General features: G+C 38.1%; 2 protein-coding genes across 7 annotated transcripts; one reads left to right on the top strand and one right to left on the bottom strand.

Annotated features, from left to right (window-relative positions):
• The first annotated feature begins 586 nt into the window (after positions 1–586).
• Positions 587–5,935, top strand: LOC130747551 (epimerase family protein SDR39U1 homolog, chloroplastic). The gene is made up of 13 exons (XM_057600523.1): positions 587–800; positions 913–966; positions 1,299–1,374; positions 1,798–1,857; positions 2,134–2,252; positions 2,701–2,745; positions 3,126–3,204; positions 3,413–3,474; positions 4,344–4,446; positions 4,712–4,772; positions 5,045–5,115; positions 5,297–5,436; positions 5,527–5,935. The coding sequence occupies exons 1-13, from the start codon at positions 723–725 to the stop codon at positions 5,626–5,628; spliced, it is 1,050 nt and encodes a 349-aa protein (XP_057456506.1). The 5' UTR covers positions 587–722; the 3' UTR covers positions 5,629–5,935.
• A 1,351-nt stretch (positions 5,936–7,286) lies between these two features.
• LOC130747550 (polyol transporter 5-like) lies at positions 7,287–17,272 on the bottom strand. 6 transcript variants are annotated; one of them, XM_057600521.1, is made up of 4 exons: positions 12,635–12,696; positions 11,748–11,820; positions 9,266–9,612; positions 7,287–8,563 (listed from the first exon to the last, which is right to left on the bottom strand). In XM_057600521.1, exons 3-4 carry the CDS (start codon positions 9,599–9,601, stop codon positions 7,478–7,480), a joined length of 1,422 nt encoding a protein of 473 aa, XP_057456504.1. In that variant the 5' UTR covers positions 9,602–9,612; positions 11,748–11,820; positions 12,635–12,696; the 3' UTR covers positions 7,287–7,477. The 6 variants fall into 6 exon arrangements, 2 of the variants coding, with proteins under 2 accessions (XP_057456504.1, XP_057456503.1); XR_009022422.1 differs by lacking the exon at positions 7,287–8,563 and adding an exon at positions 16,885–17,270 and having other exon boundaries at positions 9,476–9,612; positions 12,635–14,739; XR_009022424.1 differs by lacking the exons at positions 7,287–8,563; positions 9,266–9,612 and adding exons at positions 14,577–14,739; positions 16,885–17,268 and having other exon boundaries at positions 11,588–11,820; positions 12,635–14,334.
• Positions 17,273–26,456: the final 9,184 nt, after the last annotated feature.

Genomic DNA, 26,456 nt, shown 5'->3' with positions numbered 1-26,456 from the left:
AAGCTCACTGAAGTGAGATTTAGCTTTGTTTGTCCAATAATCAATTATCTAAAAGCTTAAGCAGTTAGGTAAGAACCATATGAATGATTTTATATTATTATGTGTAAGACTTGCTAATAAAATCTTTTTCATACATACATTTAAGGATTTTCACTCAGTATATTTTATGCCCAATGGCCAATAGAAGTACTTTTATCCAAAAAAGTTGTAGTTCAATCACGACTAAATCAAATATACCATGAATCACTACTTTCACTAATTTAATGACTATTTAAGTTTGGATAATAGTAAGTACTGAGACAAAGAGATGTTTAGAAGATGAATTTGACTTATTTAATAGTTGAGTGCACTTTAAATATAAAGTGCGGGTTCATAGACATAATTACAATTAAGTGCATACATATCATAACCAATGATTGTATTATGGTAAACTCCTACCCTATCCTCTAAAGTCACAATTTAAGAAAGCCAAATATCTAGCATATATGCTCATGAACTATTATGCTTGAGTTAAATTGATTTTGTATAACTTAAAATTTTGTTTGGAAAAGTTATTAAAATATATAAGTGACCTTTGGATATGAAAATGGTGGTTGCTGTGGCTCCAAATTAAACACGAAACCAAACCAAACCATAAATACAAGAATAGTTTACTTTCACACACTTCCCTTCGTTGCTGAAAAGTAATCTTCTTGCATATTCTGTTCACATCAATCTCAGCTATGGAAACCTTTGGAGCCACAGCACTGACGAGTTCTCACACTGTGTGCCCTTCTCTTCACCTTCCTCGACCACTCTCGGTAACCTCCACTTCTTCATCCTTTCTCCTTTCTTCATTTTCTCTTCATCTTGCTGCATTATTACTTATTAGCTTAATGAATTCAAATCACCCTTCATTTTCCACTTTACTAGACCAGGGAGGGAAGGAGCTTCAGGGTTTGGTGTTCCTCTGATCAAAGTTCCATGGTAAATTCTTAAATTTGCTGTTTCCTCATCTCAAGTGTCTTTTCAAATGGCGTTTTTCTCAAGTTGCTGGATTCATTAGCAACAGTTGATAACTTAATACTTTTCCAGCTTTCATCCTTGCATTAGATCATTTTTTCAACTTTGTATATACCTTGTTGATTATTAGGTCCAAAATATTAGATTTGGCTATAGCATGATATGATATCTATTGAACATTAGTAAATGACACATTAATAATATTATTTGAATGTGCACACTTTTATGTTTAGCTTTTCTGATTTGGTTGTTTAGTGAGTCCCTTAGAGATCATGATAATTAGAGTGTTTTCACAGGGAAATCAAATGATCATATCTGTAACTGGAGCAACAGGTTTTATAGGTAGAAGGTTGGTGCAAAAGCTGCACGCAGGTTAGCCCCTGTCTCTGGCTATTACTTTCTAGGCTCTTTCAGATTTGTTTTATGATATATGCCCCCTTTTCTGGCACATTTTCCTGGTACTCTCCTATATATATATATATATCTGATTTCAATCTTATTTGTCTGATTATGGTTGTATTCTCCTGGTTATGGTTCCTCTTATGTTGCGAAATACATATAATGTTTAAATTTAAAGGTTCTTGAATGAAACAACTGGTAATAGTTGCATCATGTGATCTTTATGGATTCTTTATATCATTATTCTGCATGAGGTATCGGTGTAATCTCTGGATTTTGTCAGACCTCTTGTGCCTATTTATACTGCCTATTTATATCATTTAAACTCTCAGCTTCTTCTGGTATATGTGTAAACAACTAAGCTAAATTTCTGTTCTTACCTATCAATCTTTGCAGAAAATCACGGTGTTCATGTCTTGACACGCTCTAAATCTAAAGCAGAACTAATTTTTCCGGGTAAGAAGGTAATAAATTAAGGTAGTAATTTGATAATTTGATTAACCCTCACAGTTTGCAAAAACAGATACTCATCAAATCTAATTTGCAACTGCAAATTTATTCAAGAGATCAAATTGACACCTAAAAACTTAACGAACAGCAGATTATTGTCAACTTATAAGTACCATATTCATTGTTGGTTGTAAATTTTAATTCATATATAATTTGTATTCTTCCAGCATTGAAATTAATGGTCAAAAAGTTAACTGGTTAACTCTTCTCTGGTATTTCCAGTGAAAGACTTTCCAGGAATCAAGATTGCAGAGGAGCCAGAATGGAAAAATAGCATTCAGGGCTCAACAGGAGTTGTGAATTTGGCTGGATTGCCCATAAGTACCAGATGGTCTTCCGAGGTTATTGCCATGTTTTTATCACTTTCACTATTTAAATTATTTGACTTAGTTGATAGTTATTGTTTGCTTTGTCTCTTGGAACTAATTTGAGTCCTGCTTGTTGCCAGTATGCATCATTCTTTTCTCGTTTGTGCATGAAACCCTGGCCACCTTTACATTTTTGGAAGTTTTATTTAAATTACATACTACTTTTTTGTATCCTAAACTCTGAAATAATGAATTATGTTTTTGTGCATTTGGAATTTTTTGCTGTCTAGAAACACTGGTGTAAGGTGTAAACTGCTGAACACAATTTCTTAGATCCTTATAAACAGACAATACGTGCAATATACTTTCTTTGTCTTTCTTTCACCCTATATCTTCTTCTTCCAACCTGCATTTGGATGCTGATAAAATGAACAATACATCGTGATCCTTCAAAATGATTGAACTCATTTTAATGCTGCAGATAAAGAAAGAAATCAAGCAGAGCAGGATTAGAGTGACCTCAAAAGTAAGGATGCATTTCCCATTTAGTGTTTGTACATACGGGATGTATCAAATGAGATGGCAATTGTTATATGAAAGTGAAAGGTGTAAATCTTGATCATACAACCATATAGATGGTCAAGATTGTAAGTTACATTGCGGTCATTTAACTACTTAAAGAAGTCGCATGAATTTATGTTTTAACCCTCACCATTCATGATAAGATCTAATGATCTATATTTACTACACTCATTCTCTCATAAAAATAGTCCTTTCACTTGATACATCTCCTGTATATTCATATATGTGTTCGTGTGTAGTTGCATCTACATATGATACTGTTATTTACATGATTACATCAACTATGGCTTACTCTTCCTCTGACCATTTAATTTCATAGCAAAGGTTGCAGAATTGATAAACAGTGCACCAGATGATATTCGACCAAAAGTTTTTGTTAGTGCAACAGCTGTTGGTTACTATGGTATGTTCGGGAGCTAAAACTGATTTTCTACCGGCTGTTCATTTTCTTGATTGTTAATGTATATATCATCATGGTATTCAAATGCTTTGCTTAGAAAATGTAACGACTTTTGGAGCATATATTGTAATCTTTGAATTTTATACTGACTATGCATGATTTTTGTGTACAAAGTATGTTTCATTTTCTTTCCACTTCATAATATGTTCAGGAACCAGTGAGACACAAGTCTTTGATGAACAAAGTCCATCAGGAAATGATTATTTGGCTGAGGTAAAATGAATTTGTTTTGCAATAATTAGAAGATCTTAAAATCTGATAACAAAATAGGGAAAACTAGTCTGCTTTGCTGAAGGAATATTTTAAGTAACTCACAAGTTTCATTAAGGATATTGATATATCTGATTTAATGTTTTTTAAAGAATATGGTGCTGAACCTCATGAAAGGTGGAGTTACAAACATTGTGCTAGATAATTGATGAACTATATAACCAGCTTTTTGTCTGTTTTTTCCCTATAAAAGGCAGTTTCTGGAAAAAAAATATTTTTGGAACTGGTCTATCTTTCTTTTGTTACATTTTTAAGTCGCTTGAAAACACCTACTACATTTATTAATTTGTTGGTTTGTTAAAAATGCAACATTGAACCAGATTTCTACTTCAAAATCATCAATTATGTCCGGTCTTAGAGATAGGATATGAAATTTGAGACTGTGAACCTTAAAAAGTGTCTAGAACAATATATGCAAGTCCAAGGCTGTGGTTGTGAAAGGTTAAAGCTACTTTTGTCCAACTTCCAATCCAAAGTTTTCATATTGTTATTTTTTCTTCTTATTATACTAATTGAAACCTTCTTTTAATCCTCTAGAATCTGTGAAAGATGTGGTCACATGGATGAAATCATTTTTATGATTATATAATCATTAACTGAAATTTGAATCACCATGTATAACCTGCAGATTTCTAATTAGATGTAGATGTTAGAATTAGTGATGTTCTGTGGATGGCTTGAAATATTGTGGAACTTGAAATCATGATAAACGAGTAGGCCCCTTAGATCATCATATTCAAATACATGAAAAGTTTTGAAGTGTACAATTTTAGCTTCTAGATCGCACCGACCAAAACATCCCATCTTTTCAGGTTTGCAGAGAATGGGAATCAACGGCCCTAAGGGTAAATGGAGATGTTAGAGTGGCTCTAATTCGTATTGGGGTTGTTCTTGGTAAAGAAGGTGGAGCATTAGGTACGAATGACTTAACAACTTTTTATTTTGTCAACATAGACTTCTGGATTTGAGTTTGTCATGTCACTTCCATTACCATCCACTTATCCAATTAGGCTTTATGAGGTGGTCTTATACTTCTGAATAGGATACTGAAACAATTTTTTATTATATTTTTATAAATCTTGCTTTTTTGTCGCACAAAATACTATTAGTGATTTATAATTCTGGAAAATTATGATATTGGCTGCGTTTAACTGATAATTACGTCTCTGAGCCTCTGCAGCTAAAATGATACCTCTCTTCAAGATGTTTGCTGGTGGACCTCTAGGCTCAGGAAATCAGTGGTATTTCTCTCATGCACTTGTAAAAAAGTTGCTTTATGGTACTGTTAATCCATTACTTAGACACAATCAAACAATTTCCCTCTCCACTCTGGTGCGTTTTCTATTATGCAAAACAACTATTAACAGCTAGACTGTCACTGAGAAGATAATAAATCCAATTCATCAATGTCATGGTGCAAATGTGTTATGAATTGGGTTTTTGTTGCATCTTAATTTCTAGGTACTACTGTACTAGTTAGATGTCATGTGATCGAGATCATTTTTCTCTACAGGTTCTCCTGGATTCATCTGGACGATATTGTCGATTTAATATATGAAGCACTACGGAATCCATCATACAAAGGTGAGCTATTCATTCCCATATCTCCCCATAGCATATTCCTTTGAGATTCCTTCCATCTAATGGATATATGTTCCTTTCTGGGGCACAAGCTAGTGGTTATACTTTCTGTTTAACATAAGAATTTAGTTTGATTAATTGATGACCTTGCTGCATTGTCATGAATCATGTTTATATATTTTAGGAGTTATCAATGGAACAGCACCAAATCCTGTGCGATTCGCAGAGTTGTGTGTCCAGCTGGGACATGTCATGGGTCGTCCCTCGTGGCTGCCTGTACCTGACATTGCGCTCAAGGCTGTCCTTGGAGAAGGTGCTGCTGTGGTAAGGAGTAATCTCTGGTTAATACCTCCTCAGTTCATATGTCTTGCTAGTATGAGTTCCTTGAACTGCAACATTAATCTCTCTTTGTAGGTTTTAGAAGGGCAGAAAGTGCTTCCTACTCAAGCAAAGAAGTTGGGTTTCGCATTCAAATATTCTTACGTGAAGGATGCCCTTAAAGCAATTCTTTCTTGAAAGCAATATTAGGTACTAGCACACTGCAACCGGCACATTCTTTATTCTTTGGATTAATACACTGCCCCGTCCCAGACATTAGTGGCATCCCATATTGAGATTTTTGAAAGTTGTGGTTGAGTTGTAGTTAATTATCATAATGTAATTAGTAAACACATGATACCACGGCTGTTTTAGAACTGCCACGAAATCGATCATACTACCATCTTCCATATCTTCCTCTGCGTAGCTAAATAATACTTTGTTATAGAGCTAGCTTTTGTGATTGATGCCGGCCGAACTCAATTTGAAATTGTGCCATTTACCACTTTTGTTGCATTTTATTTTGATCATCTCAGGGGAGCCTTGTACAACAACGGTAAGGGATACCCAAATATTTGAATAGCGGATATTTTTTTTACACAGCCACTCAGTCAATTTGTTTTTGAAACTGAATAACATGCTGAGCAAAGAATTACAACGAGAGGTTGAGTCAATATCAGAGAAAAAAATCTAATGGATACATTGATACAAGGTATTCCATGTGTTATTTATTGTACAAATTTTTTTATGGATAAATTATATCATTAATAAAAAGGAGATCAAGGATCATGAGAATTGAGAACACCCTTCTCATGTAGGTTGGTATACGCCTAACAACCCTTCATTACAAACCCATAAATGATCGTTTCTATTACAACTTTCCTTGGCTAAATTAAGAGTAATTATATCTTCACACCTAAAAAATGAGGTGTGGAGAGGTGGAGGAAGAGAGAGATATGAAGAATGGAGAGATAAAGTAAAGATGTGATAGGTGATTTAATTGACAGAGAAAAGAGAAATAGATAGAAATGAAGGTGGAAAAGAAGTGGAGATGTGTGTATATATCATAACTCGCTAAATTAAGTTGGATATATGGATTTATAAGAACCAACTTGAAATTTGTGGTTTTTTTTTTTTTTATAAGAATACTTCTATTTAATTGAATTTTTCTATCACTTTTCATTCTCTTGTGCATGTCGGATAGAAATTAAAAAAGTGTGTTATGAATAATATTTAAAAGTGGAGATAAATTGATAACAAATTCAATGCTTGGAACTGTACTTCTTAAATGGTGTGAGATGATTATTCGATTCTTATATGTTATATGAAAGACAAAATAACATATTTCGATACACTTTTTATTGAAGTATTGCTAGTGCAACAAAAAAGTGCATTGGGACTAGGATGAATTATTTTTCGGTTGTCATATTTTCTACTACATTTTCAAACGAGCGCTAAACTTTATATTATCAATATGTCTAATTATAAGACTCTTTTAAGGCAATTACGCTTATTAAAAAAGGAAAATGATATATGGCCTGAAACATTTACACATGAAAAGCAACAAATAAATTGCAACCGTTCGATGATATCGTGTCTATAATTTTAAAATTACATCCATGAAAATGAAATGATGCATTCGTATGTGGGTCAAGTCTTATTTAGTCGTACCTGCTAGCAATGCTTATTAAGATACGTGTGTGCTGATGTTGATTAATGTATTGGTTTTAAAAAAAATTTATAAAATCTTTCACATCTATCTTTAATTAATGCATTTGATATTGTTGAAAAAAATTTAACTACTAGTGGTAATAAAAATTTAGGAATTCCTAACGCTTAATAAATGCAAGTATATATGAAAAAAGTAATATTTTTTTCTGAAATTCAGTAGGAGTCTCATAGAAAAGGACAATTTTTTTTTTTTTTAAAGGAGGAAGGAGTAGTATGTTTGGATTACCATCATCCATCAACCATGTAATTCGAAGCTAAATTTTCTAACATCTTATTATAATTGATTATAGAACTTCCCACATCATAACCAAACATACTATTTGTTGTCAGCATTTGTACTTAATTTGACTTGGTTAATAAAATTGTTTCTACCGTTAACTTCTTTGGCGGCATTAGGCTTTCTCCAGAAATGACCAAAAGACCCTTCTATTTCCTCTAGAGTCTTGCCACGTGTTTCAGGGAGCAATGTGTAGTGAAAAATCCACGCGCAAACTGCAATTCCCGCAAAAAGAAAGAAAGCGCCTCCAATAGTGATTGCATTAGAGAGGGACAAAAAGGTCATTGAGATAACCCCACTGGTGAGCCTATTCACCACAGCCCCAATAGCCACACCTTGAGCACGAAGCCTCAGAGGAAATATCTCAGAACTATAAACCCATGTAATGGGCCCTGACCCAATGGAGAAAGTGGCCACGTAGGATAACACCGCAGCGATGCTGAGCCCAAGGGCCCATGTGACATGTGAGTGGTCAACGACAGTGAGACTCGCCCCAAGGGTCATAAGTGAAAGGACCAACCCACCCACACTGGTCAACAACAACACGCGTCGCCCGACACCGTCCAACAAAAATGTAGCCAATAAAATGGACAAGGTTTTCACGAATCCAACAGCTACCGTTGCAAGGAGCTTGTATGTGTCTGATTTGATCCCTGCCTTCTCAAAGATTCTGGGGCTGTACAAAACAACAGCGTCTATGCCAGTGGCTTGTGCGAAGAAATGAATCCCGAGGGAGGCGATGAAAATGTGACGAACTGCGGGGGTGGGATGAAGAAAAAGTTCTCTCCACACACCCTTGCCTTGGACTTGAACTTGGTTGTTTAGCTGAACAACCTCGTCATTGCAATCCTCGGGGATTCCAGTTTGGTGTTTGATATCGACTAGCCTGAGGTGAGCCTCTTCCTTGGAGTCAGAGATTTTGTTGAGGACTTTTCTAGCTTCTCCAATGCGACCCTTGGCAACGAGCCACCTTGGTGACTCCGGCATGGCTAGCACTACCACAGCGAGAAATATGGAGGGGATAGCACCGATTCCAAGCATGAGGCGCCAGCCTAGGCGGAGTGGTAGCTTGGAAAATGTGTAGTTTGATATGTATCCGATTAAGATTCCCGCATTTAGAAAAACCTGAAAAACAACATGTTATTGTTAGATTTAGTCATATTTTTTTATGAACAAATAAAATAGCAAAATTCTGAACTTGAATTTAGCTAGCTAATGTTTGGATAAGTATGACAATTCCAAACATATGTTAGCACTAACTTAGAAACCAAAATTCGAAAGAAACTTTTCTTATGAATTGAGATGAAAATAAATTTGTTAACGTTATAGTGAGCTAAAATCCAAATAGGCACTTAGGTGAGCACGGGTTGTTTAAGCACAATGTTTTTTTCCATTTACACATAGGGTTTATTAATTTTTTTGAAAATAACTTATCATGTTTACATTTCCCATCTTTTGTTTGGGATGCTGGTTTGAACTAAAAAATATTAGTTAAATTGATTCAATAATATTTTCCGATGTTAAAAAAAAATATAGAGGGACCACTGTATTGTTGGAAATTTGCTAGAAGAAGACAGAAGACAGACTTCATCTCACTTACAAGTATGAGAGTGACATATAGTGTTGTGTGATCAGTGTAGACAATAAAAGACAAACTCCATGTTTGTCTTCATCTCGCCATCAAGTATGACCTTGAGTGACTCTCATAACATGCTTTTGAAAATTCCACACCGACTTATAGACCTCAATGAATCAACCAATCCTTATCCTAAGAACTGAGAAGCAAAGAGTGATATTGCTGAGAATTTATGTAGAAATTAAACTGACCTCAGGCAATGAAGTGAGGAAGCCACGAGACAAAGTTGGAGAGATTTCAGAGGTGTAGACAGGGGCAATGAGGAACGCGAAACCAATGCCAACGCCGGCGACGAAGCGGCCAAACATGAGAAACGCATAGTTGGGAGAAAATCCCATCAAGATGGCTCCCACGAAGAAAATCAAACCGGCAAGCACGATTGTGTAACGCCGACCAATCCAGTCGGAGGTTCTGCCGGCTATGTAAGAGCCTATCGGAGAGTAAATGTTCATGATTCCGGACAGGATTTCGATTTGCACGTCGGAGATTTTAAGGTCCCTTTTTATGTAGATGACTGCTCCACTCATCACACCAATATCTGTAACATAACACAACATCATAACATGCTAGTTCTCAAATTTAGAAGCTACTCATATGAGTTTCTCCTCAAAATTGGTTTTATTCAGAAAAATAAAAGTCATTTCTAAGAAATAGAGTTAATTTTGAAAAGAGGAAAAACTGAACTAAAAAAGCTAGGATCAAAGACAACCAAAATTATAGTTACAGTAAGATACTACTAGCTAATAGAATTGAATGAAATGGTGTTATGTGTAGTTGTGCTTGCTCACCATAACCAAGTAGGATGGAAGTCATGGAAGCTAGAATGGCACAAGCCAAAGCAAACTTGTTCCTTTTGGGTTTCTTTTGAGGATCAAAATCCCTAAGAGATTTCCCAGCTGCTGCTTCACCCTCAGCCATATTGCTTAGATAATTGGTTCATTCAAGCACCATCATCAACGAGAAAAGAAGTACTTATAGAGAGATGCATAGAAAGAAAAGATAAATAAGAGGGGAAGGGATTTTCTTAGTGTGACAAAATCTCAATCATTGAGTTTCCGAGATATGTCTCCATCCTCTCCCTGGTGACAACTAAAAACTCTTGGTTGCCACAAATGAAGAGTCCACACTCCCCATATATTTGGTGTTGACTAAGGTAAACTATATCACAGTCGACAACCATGAGATTGACCTCTCACCTCACGGTCAATACATTAAGTGGTAGGGGCTAACCAATGAGTTTTCTCAATTCACAAGAATTGAGATTCGAACCCCTAATCACTTGCTTAATGGACGAAGTAAAATGTTTTTAATTAGTACTATAATCTGAATAATATTTTTGGAAAAGACCAATCTGAATTTATTTGTAAGTGGCTATTTATCGCCATATCATTTACGTTCTAAGGTAATTAGCAGCAGTTGTGAAATGGTAACAGCAGAGGGAGGAAAAGGCGATGTGTAGAAGCATTCTATAATCCAAATTCCAAAGAGAGTGAAAGGCTAAAAGAAGGGAAAGGGGAATGAAGAAAAGGGCAGCCAAGAAGTTAGAGCGCTCCATTGCTCAACTTACCCAATTCAATGTTGGAAAACAATAGAGAAATTAAAAGTAGAAACATAATCACAACACAACACAATAATATAATGTGAAAATCTCTAATATCGGAGAAAAATTACAATCAGTGTCAAAACTGATCGACAATCAGAAAATAACACTGAAAATTGCTAGAACTTAGAACACATTGATTTCACTCTCAATCACTCAATAACCTCAGTACACTCACACTTTCCAGAGAAATTATTTAAATTACATCTAACCACTCTAAAACAAGAGAATAAGAGAAAAAGAAAAAACATGAATATAAACTTTATAGTGTTTTAAAAAACTGTATCTTCAAACAATGAACTTAAAGAAATTAGTAGTAACTTCATATATTTGGATTTAATGCATAACTAAATATCAGCCATCATGCCATCGTGAGTTCATGACAAGCCCCACATAGTGTGTGATATTCTCATAGTCCTAAATGAAGTAAATTCATGACTCACTAAATCATAAATTATGAGATTTACGAGCAAAAACAGGATGGCCCTTCCACACTTTACTATTAGCAATATGTCTGTTTCTCATTCTTTGACCATTTCTGTTCATGCTATCTCATTGACTCGAATTTCATGAAACATATAATAGGATTTGAAGGTCAGGCATCAACGGAAAAAGGTCTCAGATCTTTTGCAATAAATAACTTTATGATCATTTTTTAACTACTCAAATTCATAATCTACTTGAGGGAATTCCTTCCATCGATTTTGCAAGAATTGTCATTATTAACAAACATATTAGTTATCCACTTAAGAAAGAAAACTATATATATTACTTTGCAATATGTTTTCCTTGAAGTGGAAAGATTCATCGAGACTTAACATAAATAATTACTAACAAACATATTAACTATCCACTTTTGAGATCCAAATTATTCAAAACTTCCAACATTGTATTTTAGGATATAAACTTGAAGTAACAGAATGAAAAATGTATATAACTTCACAAAGAATGTCATAACCAAATTTCTTAATATAACCACATCAGAGAAATTTTAAGAGATTAAAATCCCAATGTCTACGATTAAGAGATGAGGAAATATGATAATATGAGCCCTTAATATCATAATATCTCACCACTTTAACTAGGGAGCTGTTAATGCCAAGAGCAACCACTGACCAATTAATGTTCAGAACCACAAATGTATCACTGCAAAAAAATAATATCAGGAGTAAATGAAATGTGTATCAAGACAAGAGAACCCTAGTACAAGTATCCCTTCAATTCTTAATTAGTTCAAGAAAGTTGTCCTGAGTTTCGACTAATGATCTAGTTACTCAATACCCCAATCGAGTCACTGACCTATCCAAATTTAGTAGCATTGTGAACAAGAGAAATGCTAACAACACTCGCTTTCACACTCTGTTTCCAACATTCTGTTATTGGTTAAAATCTATGTAGACCCCACCAAATCGGGAATGGCCAGGCCACATATGCTTTAGTGGATTCTATTTCTACATGAATTTCAACCAATAAAACAGGGTACCAGCTCCTCTAAAGTGAGTCAGGGTAAAGTAAGCATCACAATCATTGGTTGAGTTATTTTATTGATGTTTTCAAAGTAGGTAATCGCTATTAATGATTATGATCTTTACTTTACCCTATTAAGTGAGACCACTCACTTTAGAGGAGCAATATCTATAAAAAAGAATGTTGGAAAGAGAGTGTCAAAGTGAGTATTGATAACACTCCTCTTGTGAACAACTGTATGATTTTATCCAACGAATGAGTTTCAACCCAATCTTGGTGACCTACAAAAAATTGCAAGTGTTGGCACATGCAAAGGTAAAGGGAAAAGTAATTTCAATCCCCCCATGTATGATTAGAGATTAGATACTAATGAAAGAAAACTCAAGAATTTAAGTAGTTTAGCTAAAAGTGAAAATAATTACTGGTTGCAAACCTACAAAATCATAAAACTAAATTATCTAACATTAATCAAAGAAATGGGAAAATGAAATACCTTGCCTTATAAGCTCTGACACACGAGAGGAAAAATTACAATGACCACATGCTCCGCACTACCTACGAGTATATATCCGTCCATCAATGTTAATTGCACTCCCACTTCCTCTTTCATATGAGGTATTGCGTATCCCAGTCGACCTTGTTGCTTGCACATCATCTATGCCATCCTCTAAGGATTTCATCATATTCTCAAAATAATTCTTTGTCACATTAGTCAGATCAATCAGCTTCAGACGAAATTTGTCACGAGATTCTTCTGGATAATCATCACCCAGAAACATAGTCAGTTCTGCGTCAGCACATTGATGAAGTTTTGCCAAAGCCACCTCAGCTTCAACTTGAGTGTACTCAAAAAACTTGACATTTTCGTTCTCAGGGAGAAAGTATCTATATGCACTAGTCCATTTGAGTATTCTTCTACATTCAGCTATCTGTTGCCAGGCATTTTTCATGAAGTCAAAATGAGTTTCGAGCTTTTGACGTGACATGCTCAAACTCTTTATATCGACAGAACTCAGGTCAACCAGTTTCTCTAGAGCCCCTTTTCTTAAAAAATCATTTGTAGCCCATCGTTCATAGCAGTGAGTGTACCTCTTTGAATAATCTCTTTCCATATTTGTTTTCACTTCTTCCTCATCCATATCTAGAAGCTGCTTCAGATAGCTCCTAAAAAAACTAAAGCAACTTATGTTGTCACATTTCGACCATTCACGAAGACATGCCCAGCAAAATTGAAAACCACAATTGCATGTCATGTGCTTGCACTCTGGGTTTTTCTTAATAGGACACTTGCACCGCGGACATGGTTTAGTAGAAGAAAGAATCAATTCTCTATTCTCCGTAATCTTCGATGTAGACTGGATCTTTTTCATCCATTGATCAACAGTTTCACAATCCACAGGTCTATGAGGCTCTTCCCCACAACTCCAACAAAAGCTGTGATGACAAAGGCAGGTAACATAAAAAAATTTAGTACAACCACCACCTTCATAACATACAACATAGTCACAACCTGGTGCAGGACACGACTTCATCTTCTTATTTTCCACATAAGACCGGAATAAAAATTGATCATACTTCGCTTTACTTGACGCACTAGCATATCTATGAATCATGTCTCCATCCACAGCTGCATCGCAAAACAGAATAGGGCAGCTAAGGGTAAAACACTCAGAAGGCACCTTGCTAATGTATGCTTCTATATAGTCCATCCAACAAATGGTACACACTGGATGACCACACCCTACAGACATAATCTTATCACTGGATTGAAAACAGACCAGACACAAATATTTTGCCCGGCAAAACCTTACCTGGGGTTGGTTTAACAATCCTACAGCCTTTTGAACTTTTTCTTTATCTTCAAACCATGTATCAAGCACTCTAGTCACACTCCATTGGTTATGATAGAGCAAAAGGCAAGCAGAAGCATTTGGTATAAAAAGAACAGATGAAACCTTATTAATGTCACCCTCTTGAAGTCGCTTGACATCAAATTCACTTAAAATGGAAAAGTGTTTATTAACGAATGTGGTCTTAAAAGGATTACCAGCTTCCTGAGTGAAACCATGTTCGCTTGTCTCGTCATCCTCCTGCTCGATGTCTCCCAAGTCAGAAACTTCATCATCGCTACAAGAGTCGAATGCAGAATCCATGGAGAGAATCAAAGGGTAGAAGGAGCAGCACGGAAAAGCACTACCAGAGAAACGAGTGCGATGAGGTTGACACTTAGGGTTCAATCGCTTGAAACTAATTGTAATTTGGGGCACAATCGGGGTTGGTATAGGTTTATCCCAATATAAATTATGCTTCTCTGGTCTAGATGAGCCGGGTTTAATCAGACCGCGCTCAAAATAAGCTATGTACATGACAATTATATTTAAATATAATTTAATACTAAATAAACATATATACCATAAAAATAAATCTAGATATACCATGAAAACTATGAAGTGTTGGCGTGTTGCTTCAAATGTGCGGTCTTGATAAAACTCTCAACTTTCTCAATGTAGTCATCCTTGATTTTCTCCTTCTCCTCCAGACTATTAAGATCATTTCCAACGTTTACAACCCCATCATCGCTGAAAGGGTTCAAATCAACTAGAGAGTCCATAGAAATAATCAAATGGTAGAAGGAACATTGAGAGAAAAAGAAATACAAAAAAAATAAGTAATTAAAATGACACTTTGGGTTCAATTGAGGGAACAACCACAATTGGCGTGGAGTTATACTAATATAAACATATTATATAATGTGTGTATCATTATTTTTTAAATAATATATAAAAGGGAACTATGTGAATCACCAATAAATTACTTTTTCTATTTAATATGAATGATACCAATGTGTGACGAGGGAAACAATAAAAATAAATTATAAGGGAGACCAAATGAGTAAGAGATAAAAAATTAATATATTCATCACAATGACACCTTTGGTGTCGAATGTACAAATTCTTTTTCATGCAGTTTATTTTCCTTTGAAAGTTGAAACCAAAGTTGTTTCAAAAATTAAGAATGCTGCAAATGAAACTCAAACCTTACACTATAAATAATTGAAAAACAGAACATCACAAAGAGACCATAGACTAATTCAAAACCGTAATGTCTTATCATACATAATTGCAGATTAGTTATTTTAACAAATGAAACTCAATCTATTAAATATTGGATGAAAAATCAAGCCATGATTCAAATACCAAACAATCATCTCTTTTTAAAATTTCAAAATAACCCATAGTCACACTACGCCTAGGAACATATTTCATAAATCTGGATGAAAGAGTAGAGTGTAGCACCCAAAATAGTACATTCTAGCCTTGTAGGCTAGTGTTTTGGTATCAGTTAAAGATAACCTACCAGAATGGATAGATCAGCCCAAATATATATGTAACAACTATACTCTTCTCACATGAATGAATACAGAAAACAATTCTTCAGTTTCAGATTCCCCGTTTACTTTCTCTTTCTTTTTACTCAAAGTTTCATATGATCTATTACAAGTCAACCCAACATCTATATATATTAGAAAAGAACAACTTCTAGCATGACGTGTCAGCACCAGATTAATTCTTAGTGACGTGTCATTCTCACGTTAATTCTAATAAAAAAAATTCCACGTGTCATTCTCAGGTATTTTTAGAGTATTAATTAATTTTTATGGTATTTTTATTGAATTTTCGGATTTTTAATTAATTCAGGATTTTATGAGTTTTTATTGTGATTTGCTAGATTTTGGTAGTTTTTATCTATATTTATTTAGTACCTTTTTAAATTTTAGATTTGATTAGGATTTAGGTATTTGCTAGATTTTATCTTGACATATTTTATTTTAAAATCAAATCAATCTTATGTTTTAATTTTATATATTTTAAAAAATTTGAAAAAAAAAATTAGTATGTGTTATATACATACTTATGTTTTAGTTGATTATTTTAAAAAATTTGTCCTAAATTTGTCCTTAAGGCTAAACCTATTTCTCAAAAAAAAGAATCTCCAAGGTCGACGATCTCATGATCTGGGCTTTCCGCGGCTCTATCTGATCCATCGTCGTCGAACCGTGGTTCTCCACCCTCTCTTACAACCGTGTTTCTCGTCCCTTTGTTCCCTTCTCTCACCGTCCCACTCACCAACGCATTTTCCTGCACTTCTCTTTTTTCCCACCGTATGATTGTTCTTTGATCATTTGAAGCAGTGTTTAGTTAGGATTCCATATTGTTCCGTTATCATAGCATTAGGGTTTTTAGTTTCATTCTTTATTTGTTATGTTTTTACTCTTTCCACCGCTATTTCTCTTCTTGATTTGGGTTCGTATTTACTGCAACCGCAATTGCAATTTAAAACCATGCTACATCATGTAGTCTCACTGCCAATTTAATTTATTTATTACTACAGGCTTGCGCTTTCATGGATTCATATGAGAAGACATTATATGTAAAAGCTGCACTCTTCTCACATCAATGAATACATAAAACACTTGTTCAATTTCAGATTTTCCACTTGTATAATGTGTATTCATGTAATTCTTTTATTTATTAAACAGAAAGTAATTCTTGAAATTCAAAGACAGCAGTCTTAATAATTAAGCCAACAAGTTAACAGATAAGTATTAAGCCTCTTTAAATGTTTATCTCAAGACATAAAAATCAGAGACTACACCTATTATAGAAAGATAAGGTAATGCTAAAGTTTATGAGCTAAGAAAATCAAATAATGAAACTCAAAGAACAAGTTATTGCCATTTACCTTTCAACCATACAAGTGAAATGCTGCTATAACAGTCCGAGCTCTGCTTCCTGCGTCGGAGTCGCAGAGTAGGCGCGCAAGGTGGTGGTTGCAGCCAAGCAGGAGGTCATGGTGTTCGTCGCAGACGAAAGGATCGATGGAGGTTATGGTGTTTCGTCTGAGTCACGTGCAAGAGCTAGGTGGTGGTGACTGTGGAGGAGGACAGGGTGGTGGTGGCGGATGTCGTCGGAGATGAGAGAATCGGCGGTGGAAATTACGGCGTTTGGTCGATTTGGTGGAGGGCACACGAGGGTTGGAAAGTTACTGAGAGAGCGTGTGCTTGAGAGAGTAAAGAGACGATTTTTCAGGATGTTATTGATGTGACCTCATATCTATTCATGTACCCTTTGTAAAATCTGAAAATATTTTTAATATTCTTTTCGCTAGGGATGGCAATGGGGCAAAAAAAAACCCGAACCCGCGGATAAAAATCCGTTACGGGTATAATAACCCGCGGGTTCGGGTACCCACGGGTTGGAAAAACGGATATTTTAAATATCCGTCCGAAAACGGGGCGGGGCGGATATCCGCGTACCCTACCCGTGGGTACCCGTTAGAGTAAAATTACATAAATACCCTTACTATTTACTTAAGCCCAAATTAAAATTTTAGGGTTTCATTCTTCTCCATTCAAAGTCAATATTCTATAATTATTTTTTAGTAAAATATAAGCAAAGTTTGGTGTATAATGGTGGTAATTAAGTTTCGATTTGAGAAGAATATTTATAATCTTGGATTGTTTTGATGAACTTGATATTTCAAACTAATTGAAATTAATTCATATTTATTTGCTTCATCCGCTCAATTAATGTTCAATTATATGGGTGTTATTTAAGATCTGAAATCAATTTAAATTTCCAACAAAAAAAAGTTAATTTGCAGTAATTTAGGAAAATAAAAAATTGTAAACGGGTACCCGTTTGACGCTTAACGGGTACCCGCGGGTATCCAAACCCGTTTAAGGCCCGTAAACGGGTACCCGTTTGACGCTTAACGGGTACGGATACGGGTCGACTACCCGCGGGTAGTGTTGCGGGTTCGGGTACGGGTTCGGATACCCGCCCCGTTGCCATCCCTACTTTTCGCTCGCACTTTGATGTACTTAAAAAGTGTGTTTAATTGCAGAACGTAAATGGTGGAACATTAAGCTGGGCGGCATCGATGATAGGAACGGTGAGAAACTTGTAGAGGAATGAAGAAGGGTATAAAGATGGGTATGAGTATGAGTGTTGTGGGTATGGTAGAATGAGAAAGGAAGAGGGATGATGGCAAATGGTGAGGTGTGTAGTGGAGAATTGGGGTGAGTATTTTTCATTAAGGACATTTTGATATTATCGCCACTCCAAGGGTGGTATAATTAAATGTGGGGTGATATAAACAACAATGCACAAGATATTTTTAGCTGAACGTTTGAGTTGGAATCGGGATATCCTTTTTTTTGGAAATATATTCGAGTAGGTATGATCACGGCAAAACTCTATCCCTACTAACGCAACTACATTTCCAGGGTTTGAATCTGAAACCTCTGCTTAAGCTACAACTAGGAATGACACTTGTGGGGAGTGTCTTCCCACTCTCCGGACCCGCATCCCTTCCATGTCCCCGTCCCGGCTCCCCATCCCCGTGGCGAGGTGCATTTTTGCCCCATCTCTAATTCCTACCTCCCCATAGTCCCCATGAGACCACCAACACATCATTAAAAATAAAATAAAACTAAATTTTTATATGAAAAATACATAAATTTCTATCTTGACCACTAATGGTTAAATGTTTTAGCTTTTGTTTTGACAAGCCGCTTTAAGTTTTCGATGAGATCTTTAATTTGAATAATGTCCTAAAAAATCAGAGAAATTCCATGAAAATATATAATAAACTTCATATAACATTAATTAAAATTCATCACATTATGTGAAGTCTACAAAATAAGAAATTGGAAATACAAAGTCCAACATTCAGTCCATAAAAAATGTGAAATCTACCCCTCAAAATATACCATTGAGCATTCAACTCATCTGAAAAGTCACCGTAAAATCTAATCTGCAATATCAACAAGTATATAATTTTTAAGGTTTCTCAAGGCAGACAAGGTAGAAACCAGAAACCAGAAACCAACAATAAGATGAAACCAGTCATGACAATGCAGCAGAAGGAGAGGAGATAAGTAACCAGAACTAAGCTGAAAGCAGTTATGAAGAGTTAGAGGCCATGGACCAATATCACTGTGAAACTAATTATGACTGGATCAGTGAAATATCTCGGCCTAGGAGCTATTGTGAAGAGCGCAGACAAGCATGGTATAGAGAGATGCTAAACTTGGTTCTGGCTAAGAGGATATAAGGAAGCTTCTTCAAAGGTGTTTTAGTAAAACAACTAAATCTTTTTCACCTAATCCTTCGTATATATCCCTTAATGTTAACTATAACACATTCCAAATACATTAATGGATGAACATCTGAACAAGAAGAAAAGTGTTTTATATTGGACACTAATTTACATGACATATGAATATATTTTGTAAGTTTCTTTTCCCAAAATTAATCAAAACCAAAAATGAGTTATATTTGCTATTTAATCCTATTGTTTCTATCTTATTCTGTATTTGTGAAGTCAGAAGTTGATTTGTTAATCATATAGGAAAGCAAATAAATCACAGTACTGATATGTACAGGTAAAGAACACTTCATGAAATGAATTTTTACCAGGGATATATCAAAGTGAAACAGGAGGTAATGAACTCTCCAAATAAGATGAGGATATTCCAAGCTTTAACTGATCAACTGCTACCAGATTGAGTAGATCAATCTCAGAAATTGGAAACTTCACCGTCGTAACCTTCACCACAGGAGCTCTTCAATGCTCAAGCCTTAATTGAGGAACGACAAACACAGGTAGAGTGAAGGTTTTCAGATTGAGAAGCTTACCTTCCAGATACAGAGAGAAACAAAGACACCTTCAAGACCTCCATCTCCTTCTAGAGTCTAGACACTATCTGTGCGGTGGCAAAATTGTTGTGGTTTTGCGCGAATGAATAGGGGAAGGAGGGTTTGCAGGGTGATTTGCGGTGGCCAAATTATTGTGGTGGTTTGCTATGCCCAAAGGTGTGAATCGAGAAGCTGCATAATAGTGAGGGAAACAGAGTTTCCTAAGGCTCGCGTAAATAAGTGAGGCAAAGTTCGAATGTGAAAATAGGTTTGGCTTTTCTTTTTCTTTTTAAAAAACATCTGCTGGTGGTTCAAACCACCTGAAAGGAAAAACGGCCGCCTCTGCTTGGTGTCAGTTGCGAAACCGTCCTACGAATAACACTTAGTAGCCTCCACTGAATCACAGTTACAGTAGTAGTGATTTTTCTGTAATGCTCTAGGTTGACAACAGAGTATATGATGGGAACCAATGCAACCGTGAAGATAACCAGAGTGCAGAAAATAGATTACTCAGTAATATTGATTGAAATGGAACAAATACAGAAGCTAAAGCTCCTATCCCAGAGTGAAAACTCCTATAGAGAGAACTTGCTCTCTACTCCAATTCTAACAACCAAAATATCCCATACCCTTTTCCCTTACTAACAGAATGCCTATATAGGGAATCTCTCTTTCTTACACACTCCCCTCATCCCGTATTTCCCGTAACTAACTTCATGCTATTCATCCCTCTCTCTTCCAGCTCATATTCTCTCTATTGTTCTCCTTTCTTTCTCTTCCTAACATAAACCCGCCACACTTTGGGCCTGACTTCTTGTGCAGTGTGTGATGTGGCCCAATCTCCACTTGAGGGCCTATCAATCCCACCATCTTGAGAAACAACCTTGTCCTCAAGGTTGAAAGCGGGAAATTGGTTTGAAAGTGTCAATTCATCTTCCCAAGTTGCTTCCTCTTCGGGTTTCCCTTGCCAGTGAACCAAGTATTGCGTAACCGCGCCTCCTTGCTGTTGAATGGTGCGAGTAGCCAGAATAGAGTGTGGTTCAATGGGAGCAGAAACTTCCCCAGCAAGGCCCTCTGGCAGTTCTTTCTCCACTTGATAGTCTCCAATTGCCTTCTTCAAAAGTGAGACGTGAAACACGGGGTGGATCCTCGAAGTTTCAGGCAAACGGAGTTTGTATGCGACAGCCCCAACGCGTCCAATGATCTCAAAAGGACCAAAATAACGAGGGGACAGCTTGGGGTTAATCCGGTGAGCTACAGATTGCTGCCTGTACGGGCGCAACTTCACGAACACCCATTCCCCAAGTTCAAAATGTCTATCTTTGCGTTTCGCATCAGCCTGGGATTTCATAACCGCTTGGGCACGGAGAAGATGAGCCTTCAATTGACGCAAAGCCTCATCCCTGTCCTGCAGTTCTCGGGCCACAGCTTCAACCTTGGTTTCCCCAATTGTAAAACGCAACAGAGTCGGTGGAGCGCGTCCATAAACCACCTCAAATGGAGTGGTTCCAGTCGAGACATGGTACGTTGTGTTGTACCAATACTCTGCCCACGGCAGCCACTGAAGCCAAGTGCGTGGCTGATCAGCAATGAAACAACGTAAGTACGTTTCAAGGCAACGGTTGATCACCTCCGTTTGCCCGTCAGTTTCGGGGTGATAAGTTGTGCTCATGGCCAAACGGGTACCCTGCAGCTTGAAAAGCTCAGTCCAGAAACTACTCACAAATACTGGATCACGGTCACTCACAATAGACACAGGGACACCATGAAGTCGCACCACCTCTTTGGCAAACGCCTCCGCCACCCCCTTAGCGGTGTAAGGGTGTTTCAAGGGAATGAAGTGGGCGTATTTGGATAGACGGTCCACAACCACGAATACAGTATTAATCCCTCTCACCTTGGGTAGTCCCGTAATGAAATCCATGGACAACTCGTCCCATATTCGCTCAGGAATTGGCAATGGTTGGAGCAGACCTCCCGGTGAGGTAGCCACATATTTCTGACGCTGGCAAACGTCACACTCCTTCACGTATTGCTGGACAGTGCCTTTCATTCCAATCCAATACACGTTTGCCGCCAACCTTCGATACGTTCGATAGAATCCCGAATGGCCCCCTTGGGGGGTAGAGTGGAACTCTTGGAGAAGCTTGGGAATCCACTGGGAAGTCGCAGAAATTACCATTCGCTTTGCATAGTACAGCACCCCCTGAATGTAGGTGTACCCAGGTCGACTTGTTGGGTTACCTTGCAAATCAGAAATAATGGACATGAGTTTGGGATCCTCGTGGACTTCCTGAATCAATTGGTCTCCTTCAATCCAGCTTGGAACAGACACTAAAGACTGAAATTCCCCTTCTCCAAACATACGGGATAAAGCATCCGCTCCCTTGTTTGTTGGTCCCGGTTTGTAAACAATATCAAAGCGGTAACCCAGCAACTTAGCAGCCCAATTTTGCTGGTCTACCGTGGTAATCCGCTGGTGAAGGAGTTGGCGCAAACTCTTTTGATCTGTGCAAACCGTGAATTGTCTTCCTAAGAAATAAGGGCGCCAGTGCTGCACAGCAAGGACGATGGCCATTAATTCCTTTTCATAGGCTGATTTAGTGAGGTTGCGTTCACTCAGAGCTTTACTGAAATAGGCTATGGGTTTGCCTTGCTGGAGCAGAATTGCCCCGACCCCGTTCCCTGATGCATCGCTCTCAATTGTGAATGGTTTGGAAAAATCTGGTAAGGCTAAAACAGGGTCTATAGTCATGCGAGTCTTCAAAGCCTCAAAAGCTTGTTGGGTCTGGGAATTCCACTTAAACCCCTCCTTCTTAGTCAGCTCTGTTAGAGGCCGTGCTATCTTCCCGTAATCTTGGACAAACTTGCGGTAATAACCCGTAAGCCCCAAAAAACCCCTCACCCCCTTGACATTCTTTGGGGTAGGCCAGTTGACAATGCTATGTATCTTGCTTGGGTCCATAGCTACCCCCTTATGAGACACCACATGCCCTAAATACTCAACTGATTCCTGGGCAAATGAACACTTTTTCCGGTTGGCCACCAAACTCTGTTTCCTCAGCCTCTCGAGAACAACAGTCAATTGGTGCAAATGCGAGTCCCAATCTGAGCTATATACGAGGATATCGTCGAAGAAAACGAGGACCCCCCGACGGAGCAAATCCCTGAACACCTCATTCATCAGCGCTTGAAAGGTGGAGGGCGCGTTCATTAAACCGAAAGGCATAACTAGATATTCGTAGTGCCCCTCATGCGTCCGGAAAGCAGTTTTATGGACATCATCCTCTTTCACAAGGACTTGGTGATAACCTGATTTCAGGTCCAATTTGGAGAAAAAACGTGCGCCATGTAATTCATCGAGGAGCTCATCGATCACTGGAATTGGGAACTTGTCTGGGACCGTAGCCTTGTTCAATTCACGGTAATCGACAAACATCCTCCACGTTCCGTCTTTTTTCTTGACCAGAATCACAGGGCTGGAGAACGAGCTTTGACTGTGTCGAATGATCCCCATGTGCAGCATGCCTTGCACCTGCTTCTCAATCTCATCTTTATGATGGTGCGAGTACCTGTATGGTCGCACGTTTACTGGCCCATGGCCTGCGATCAACGTGATTTGGTGCTCCCTTTGCCGTTTGGGAGGAAGGCCACTTGGCTCGGTGAAGACATCAGCAAAACGAGCTAACAGGGAGGTTAATTGTTTGCCCTGTTCCTCTGAAAGAAACCCATTTTCCTTGTTCTGGTTCGAAGAAAACTGTGAGCTCAAAATACCCAGTGGGGAAGATCTCTCTGACAACTTGGCATCCTGACCAAAGAAACTCTGCAAAGCCAGTTGATTGCTCGGCCCCCTTCCTTGGCCTTGGAAATGGTACCATGTGCCCTCTTGCTGAAAACGCATGGTTTGTTTTCCCCAATTGACCAGCACATCTCCCAGTGTGATTAGCCATGCCACTCCTAGGACCAAGTCTATGCCATCGAGATCAAAGAGGATTGCATCAACCGCAGCCTTGTAATTCTCAATTCCCACGGCAATTTGCTCACACTTGCCACTGGCCGTGGTTTTGCTACCATCTCCCAGCAGAATACGCATTGTTGGAGTGTCACTGACTGTCCATCCCATCGATTCGACGACTCGCTTGGAGATAAAGTTGTGGGTGGCTCCGCTGTCCACTAGGATGAGGATTGGTACGCCAAGTATTGCTCCTCGCAGCTTCATCGTCTGCGCTTGGATCGGTTCAGAACTTAAACGCATGATACTATAGGCACCGTCAATCGCTGCATCGTCGTCGGCGGCGTCCTCCGCCCCGAGCACTGGGGCTTCACCATCGTCATCCCCTTCTTCCAGCAGCATGATGCGCAGCTGCTTATCAGGACATTGGTGAAGAGGATGGAATTTTCCTCCGCACTTGAAACACAACCCTTTCTGGCGTCGATCCAAGAGTTCTTGATAGGGAAGATGTCGAATCCCTCTGTCTCGTGGAGCCAAACGAGAATTTCCCTTCTCCTCTCGCCGTTCTGGTTTGTCATTCTTCACCATAACCCATCCTGGGTTTGGATCCCTACCCGTTGGGCTTGACCCGGTAGAAGTCTGGTGGGCCGGTCGTGCATTCGAACCCGACCCGTAGCCCAAACGGGTTCCACCCCCTTTCGACCCGATCGACGAGCGAGTTGGTCCATGGAGCTCCGTCTCCACCGCTTTAGCCAGCGGTATCAAGCGAGAGCGAGGCAATGAGGTCAGAGCTCGCATGCTCCTCACCCTTGCCCGTATATCTTCTTGTAACCCATGGATGAAATAGCCAAAATATTGTTCATCTGGGAGATTTGGGGCCTGCGATAGCAGACGCTCAAAATCCAGCACATACTCTTCAATGGTTCCTTGCTGTTGCAGATCGGAGAGCTGCTCGAACACATCTCCCTTGTTAGCGGTACCGTAATGTTCCAACAACTCATTAGTAAGTTTTTCCCAGGTTAATCCTGGGTCCAAATGCAGCAGAGAATTGAAGTAATGGATCGTCGCTCCCTCCATGCACAGATGTGCTAGATTCACCTTAACTTCTGGGCTTGTACCCATGATGTGGAAGTACACCTCTGCGCGAGCAATCCAACCAGCGGGATCATCGCCATTGAACATTGGTAGCTCCACCTTCTTGGCGGATTTCCAGAATTCGTCCAAATGGCCTCCATCGAGCTTGGTCCATCCCGACACAGAAGATGTTACTCCTGCATCCTTCTCAGATCGAAGTGGGGTGGTAGTGTTTCGAATGCTCCCTGAGTCCTCCTTCTCAGGATTTTGCTTGGACAGGTTCTGGGCTAAGAGTGCAAGCAATTGTGCCTGATTATTCTCCGCTTGCTCCTGCATCGTGACCAGGGTGGTTCGAAGACTGGCAACCTCATTTTCCAGAGCAGCTACTTTCGCTTCCATCTTCTTCTTCGGTGGCATTCACGACTCAAATCAACCTCTCCTATCACCGGTAACCGTCTCGAAGTATCCGGCAGGTCGGACCAAATTGATGGGAACCAATGCAACAGTGAAGATAACCAGAGTGCAGAAAATAGATTACTCAGTAATATTGATTGAAATGGAACAAATACAGAAGCTAAAGCTCCTATCCCAGAGTGAAAACTCCTATAGAGAGAACTTGCTCTCTACTCCAATTCTAACAACCAAAATATCCCATACCCTTTTCCCTTACTAACAGAATGCCTATATAGGGAATCTCTCTTTCTTACACACTCCCCTCATCCCGTATTTCCCGTAACTAACTTCATGCTATTCATCCCTCTCTCTTCCAGCTCATATTCTCTCTATTGTTCTCCTTTCTTTCTCTTCCTAACATAAACCCGCCACACTTTGGGCCTGACTTCTTGTGCAGTGTGTGATGTGGCCCAATCTCCACTTGAGGGCCTATCAGTATACACAGGGTAGTCGCCAATCATCCATAAAAGAGCCACATATTTGAAATGTTTAACTTCTCAAGGAATCATGTGTCTCTACTTCTGATTCTTATAATTCCTTTACCTCCCAAGTAAGTGGTTAGAGGTATAGACATCAAAAATATTTCTTAGTGATTGTAGTCTACAGTTATATATTTGGATTTCATGCATAACCAAGATAGATAGTTGTATATCAACATCATGACAAGCCACATAGTATGTGATATTCCCATGGCCCTAAACAGAGTAAATCCAAGACTCATTAAGTAAGTCATGCATTATGAGACCTATCCTTTGAGCATTTCTGTTCATGATTGACTCTTTTTCAAGAAACATATAAACAGGTTTTGAAGTTTAGGAATCAATGGAAAATGTCTCCAATTTTTTTGCAATAAATAACTTTATGATCATTTGTTGGCTACTCAAACCATAATCTACTTAAGCACCAAAAAAACCATAATCTACTTGAGGAAATTCCTTCAATTATGAATTTTTCAAAATTTTGCGAGGACTGTCATTATTCGTTACATATTTTCACCAACTGATTTTCCAATTTTACTTAAGGATGTCATAACCAAATTTCCAAATATAACAACACCAGAGAAATCTTATGAGATATAAAATCCCAATCTCTACGATTAAGAAATGAGAAAATATGATTATATGGGCCCTTAA

Source organism: Lotus japonicus, chromosome 3, assembly GCF_012489685.1.
Source record: "Lotus japonicus ecotype B-129 chromosome 3, LjGifu_v1.2".
NCBI lineage: Eukaryota > Viridiplantae > Streptophyta > Magnoliopsida > Fabales > Fabaceae > Lotus > Lotus japonicus.
Note: the sequence above shows the minus strand (reverse complement) of the source record. Positions and strands in the feature narration are given on the sequence as shown.

What these genes read in the sequence shown, in the direction of transcription:
- LOC130747551 (XM_057600523.1), top strand. Translation starts at nt 723, where the DNA reads ATGGAAACCTTTGGAGCCACAGCACTGACGAGTTCTCACACTGTGTGC. An exon ending in GAAATGATTATTTGGCTGAG is followed by an intron (nt 3,475 to 4,343) that starts GTAAAATGAATT and finishes CCATCTTTTCAG; the next exon opens with GTTTGCAGAGAATGGGAATC. An exon ending in TAAAGAAGGTGGAGCATTAG is followed by an intron (nt 4,447 to 4,711) that starts GTACGAATGACT and finishes GAGCCTCTGCAG; the next exon opens with CTAAAATGATACCTCTCTTC.
- LOC130747550 (XM_057600520.1), bottom strand. Translation starts at nt 9,992, where the DNA reads ATGGCTGAGGGTGAAGCAGCAGCTGGGAAATCTCTTAGGGATTTTGAT. An exon ending in TTCCATCCTACTTGGTTATG is followed by an intron (nt 9,613 to 9,862) that starts GTGAGCAAGCAC and finishes GTTATGTTACAG; the next exon opens with ATATTGGTGTGATGAGTGGA. An exon ending in TCCTCACTTCATTGCCTGAG is followed by an intron (nt 8,564 to 9,265) that starts GTCAGTTTAATT and finishes GTTGTTTTTCAG; the next exon opens with GTTTTTCTAAATGCGGGAAT.